Source organism: Salvelinus namaycush, chromosome 30 (genome assembly GCF_016432855.1).
Source record: "Salvelinus namaycush isolate Seneca chromosome 30, SaNama_1.0, whole genome shotgun sequence".
NCBI lineage: Eukaryota > Metazoa > Chordata > Actinopteri > Salmoniformes > Salmonidae > Salvelinus > Salvelinus namaycush.
This window is the reverse complement of record NC_052336.1, coordinates 1,913,129-1,916,395: the sequence shown is the minus strand read 5'-3', so window position 1 is coordinate 1,916,395 and position 3,267 is coordinate 1,913,129. Positions and strand designations below refer to the sequence as shown.

Below are 3,267 nucleotides of genomic sequence, written 5' to 3'. Positions count from 1 at the left end.
GCTGTGGTCTCTGTGGTGTGTCTGGTCTGGCTGTGGTGTCTCCCATGTCTTTGTGGTGTGTCTGGCTGTGGTCTCTGTGGTGTGTCTGGTCTGGCTGTGGTGTCTCCCATGTCTCTGTGGTGTGTCTGGTCTGACTGTGGTCTCTCCCATGTCTCTGTGGTGTGTCCGGTCTGGCTGTGGTGTCTCTCATGTCTCTGTGGTGTGTCTGGTCTGTCTGTGGTCTCTCCCATGTCTCTGTGGTGTGTCTAGTCTGGCTGTGGTCTCTGTTGTGTGTCTGGTCTGGCTGTGGTGTCTCCCATGTCTCTGTGGTGTGTCTGTCTGTGGTCTCTGTGGTGTGTCTGGTCTGGCTGTGGTCTCTGTGGTGTGTCTGGTCTGACTGTGGTCTCTCCCATGTCTCTGTGGTGTGTCTGTTCATGGTCCAGCTGATATTCCCATGTGCTGACCCCAGGGTGCAGTATCGTGGCATTGGTTGCTGTGTGTTTCCATGTGAACAGCCTGCTGGGCTGGCCTGTCTGTGAAGGGATGACCAGAGAGAAAAGCCTGCTGTGTAAATGGATGACCAAGGCAGAGAGGGAGGATCTTCTTAACAGCAGTGACCGCCGCCCAGATCCACAGCCCTATTTAACCAGCTTGGCTGTCTCCTATAGCATCACACTCACACTGGATACTACAGGAGGATCCTACAGGAGGATACTACAGGAGGATACTACAGGAAGATACAACAGTAGGATACTACAGGAGGATCCTAAAGGAAGATACTACAGGAGGATCCTACAGGAGGAGCCTACAGGAAGATACTACAGGAGGATCCTACAGGAAGATACCACAGGAGGATCCTACAGGAGGGAGACTGAGCCTGACACTCTCTGGAGGTAGACTGACACTGATAGTGTAACAGGTGACTATAACCGCAGGGAGTCAAAGGACCAGGCTTGAATGTGCTCTTACATTCAAGGTCATTTCCTATACAGTAAAAATCATTTTGTAGTCAACTATCCCTGTAACAGGACACATGTATTATTATTTCAATTCATTGAATTGAATAAGAAACTGAATTTAATTCAAATATTACATAATGAGGGAGAATTGGCTTTGCAATTTTTGGTTTTGAAAAGTTGTAGCCTTTATTGCTTGTGTTTATGGGTTTTGAAAAGTTGCCTGTGATCAGACCAAACTGTGAATGTTTCTTCCTTGTCTTTCTCCAGAGCTGTGATCCTGACAGAGCTCGTGTAATGTGGGTCGTTGAACAGATCCGTGTTTCAGTGGCCAAAAACAGCCTTCTGCTGCCAATAGCGGAGTACAGCCTCCACATCTCAGACATCGTGTTGGGAGAGAGCACATCTCGGGAGAAAGGAAGGAAAACGATCTCTCTGTGTCCTAACGTCATCACTCCGAATACTATCCCTGAGTTCTGCATCCCACCGAAGATCTCGCCACAGCAGGAGCTAAAGACAGTGGACTGGAGTAAAACTAGCCCTGTTGGAAAGGTGTCCTTTTCACCTGAGAAGGGCAGCAGCCCGGAGATGGAGGTAACAGTGAGAGAACCCTTCATCAACACTCATCCAACCCTCATCCAGGTAGAGAGCGTGGACGAGACTCCATACGACCAGGGCTTCAGTGATGAGGAGAGTACCAACGCTGACCCCCAGAGCCAAGCAGCTCTCTCCCTGCCCCACCTGGCCAAGGTCCAGACCTGCTACGGTTTCTGTACCCTCCTGGAGAGCCCCCACACCCGGAGGAAAGAGTCTCTGTTCCACAGCCACCCCAACGCCTGCCCCCTCCCCCTGATCGCTGCCTCTCCCGGGCCTCGCGGCCGCTTCAAAACTTACTCCTCCAGAACCTCACCTCTACCCCACTCCCCGTCATCTTCCTTCAGCCTCACCAAGCTGACCACCAGCAGGCTGTCTCCTGGAGGCTCCAGGCTGGTGGCTCTCCAGAGACAGAGCACCCTGGACAGTGACACCACCTCCTCCGCCGAGTCCTCCCCCTTCAGCTCCCCTCTCCTGGCCAGGCCGCCTCCCAAGTCCTCCCTGCTCAAAGCCCTGAGCCACGACAGACTGCTGTCCCGGACTATGAGAAAAGCTATGCTCTCCAGGAACAACTCTCTGTCCACGGATGAAGGCAGCTCCACGGACAACAGCCCCAATATCATCCGAAGGGCCTCTGATGCTGGATTAGTAGAACCCCTTCCCAGTGCCTTCACCCTGGCTCCCCCTGCTATCTTCCCCATAGACCTCGTCCTCCACAGAGAGAGGGTCACGAAGGAGAGTCTACTTCCTGTAGGTAGAGAGGGGGCACTACGGCTCTCAGCAGAGTACTGCCTAGACAACCAGAGACTCAGAGTGAGGTTGATCAGTGCTGAGGGACTGTATGCGATCTCTGTGGATCCTAAGAGCATCAACTGCAGCATCAGTATCTGTCTGTTACCGGGGAAGATTCAGAAGCAACGCAGCGCGGTAATTAAGAGGAGCAGGAACCCCGTCTTCAACGAGGATTTCTTCTTCTATGGTATCTCACAGGAAGACATCTGCTGCCGGTCGCTGCGGTTCAAAGTTGTCAACAAAATGGCCTCCATGAAAAGGGACTATATTTTGGGAGACTGTGAGATTTTGCTGAAAAGTTTATTATCTATGTAAAAATTATTGATTGGCTTGAATGTATATAAGAAATATTTTTTGACTTTTTATACTGCTACATATTTATTAAATCAACGTAAAAAAAAAAAACTATCGGATTGTTTTGAGTCTTGTCCTACTAAAGTGTGACAGTATTCAGAGACAGTTTATTTCACAGGAGGTTGGTGGTACCTTAATTGGGGAGGACGGGCTCGTGGCAATGGCTGGAGCGGAATGAGTGTTTGGTTTCCGTGTGTTTGGTGCCATTCCATTTGCTCTGTTCCAGACATTTATGAGCCGTCCTCCCCTCAGCAGCCTCCACTGGTCTATTTCAAGAGCTGCAATTGCAGGGCCGTCGACACAACGGCCTACATCGACATAAGGAAGGATTAGGAATCGAATTCATGATTAGATTTGGTCCATAAATGGAAACAATACAATGTGTGCAGGCGTTTGATCTTGGAAGAGGTTGCTTATTTTATTTTATACCTTTTCTCAGACGTTGATGCATCAACCACTGGCTGCCTGCTACGTCATCGACTGTGTCTCATCGACTGGCAGATTGCTAGAACATGTGATGTGGTTAGCTGATGAGTAAAATACCTATCCAGACGTTGTAAGATCTGTCAGGCGCCAGCAATGTCTGAGCAGA

The 3,267-nt window shown here is 50.1% G+C and overlaps 1 protein-coding gene across 1 annotated transcript; it reads left to right on the top strand.

The window, feature by feature from the left end:
• The first annotated feature begins 359 nt into the window (after positions 1-359).
• On the top strand, positions 360-2,677 carry LOC120025281 (C2 calcium-dependent domain-containing protein 4C-like). Its single transcript, XM_038969774.1, has 2 exons — positions 360-898; positions 1,206-2,677. The coding sequence occupies exon 2, from the start codon at positions 1,233-1,235 to the stop codon at positions 2,634-2,636; it is 1,404 nt and encodes a 467-aa protein (XP_038825702.1). The 5' UTR covers positions 360-898; positions 1,206-1,232; the 3' UTR covers positions 2,637-2,677.
• The last annotated feature ends 590 nt before the right edge of the window (positions 2,678-3,267 follow it).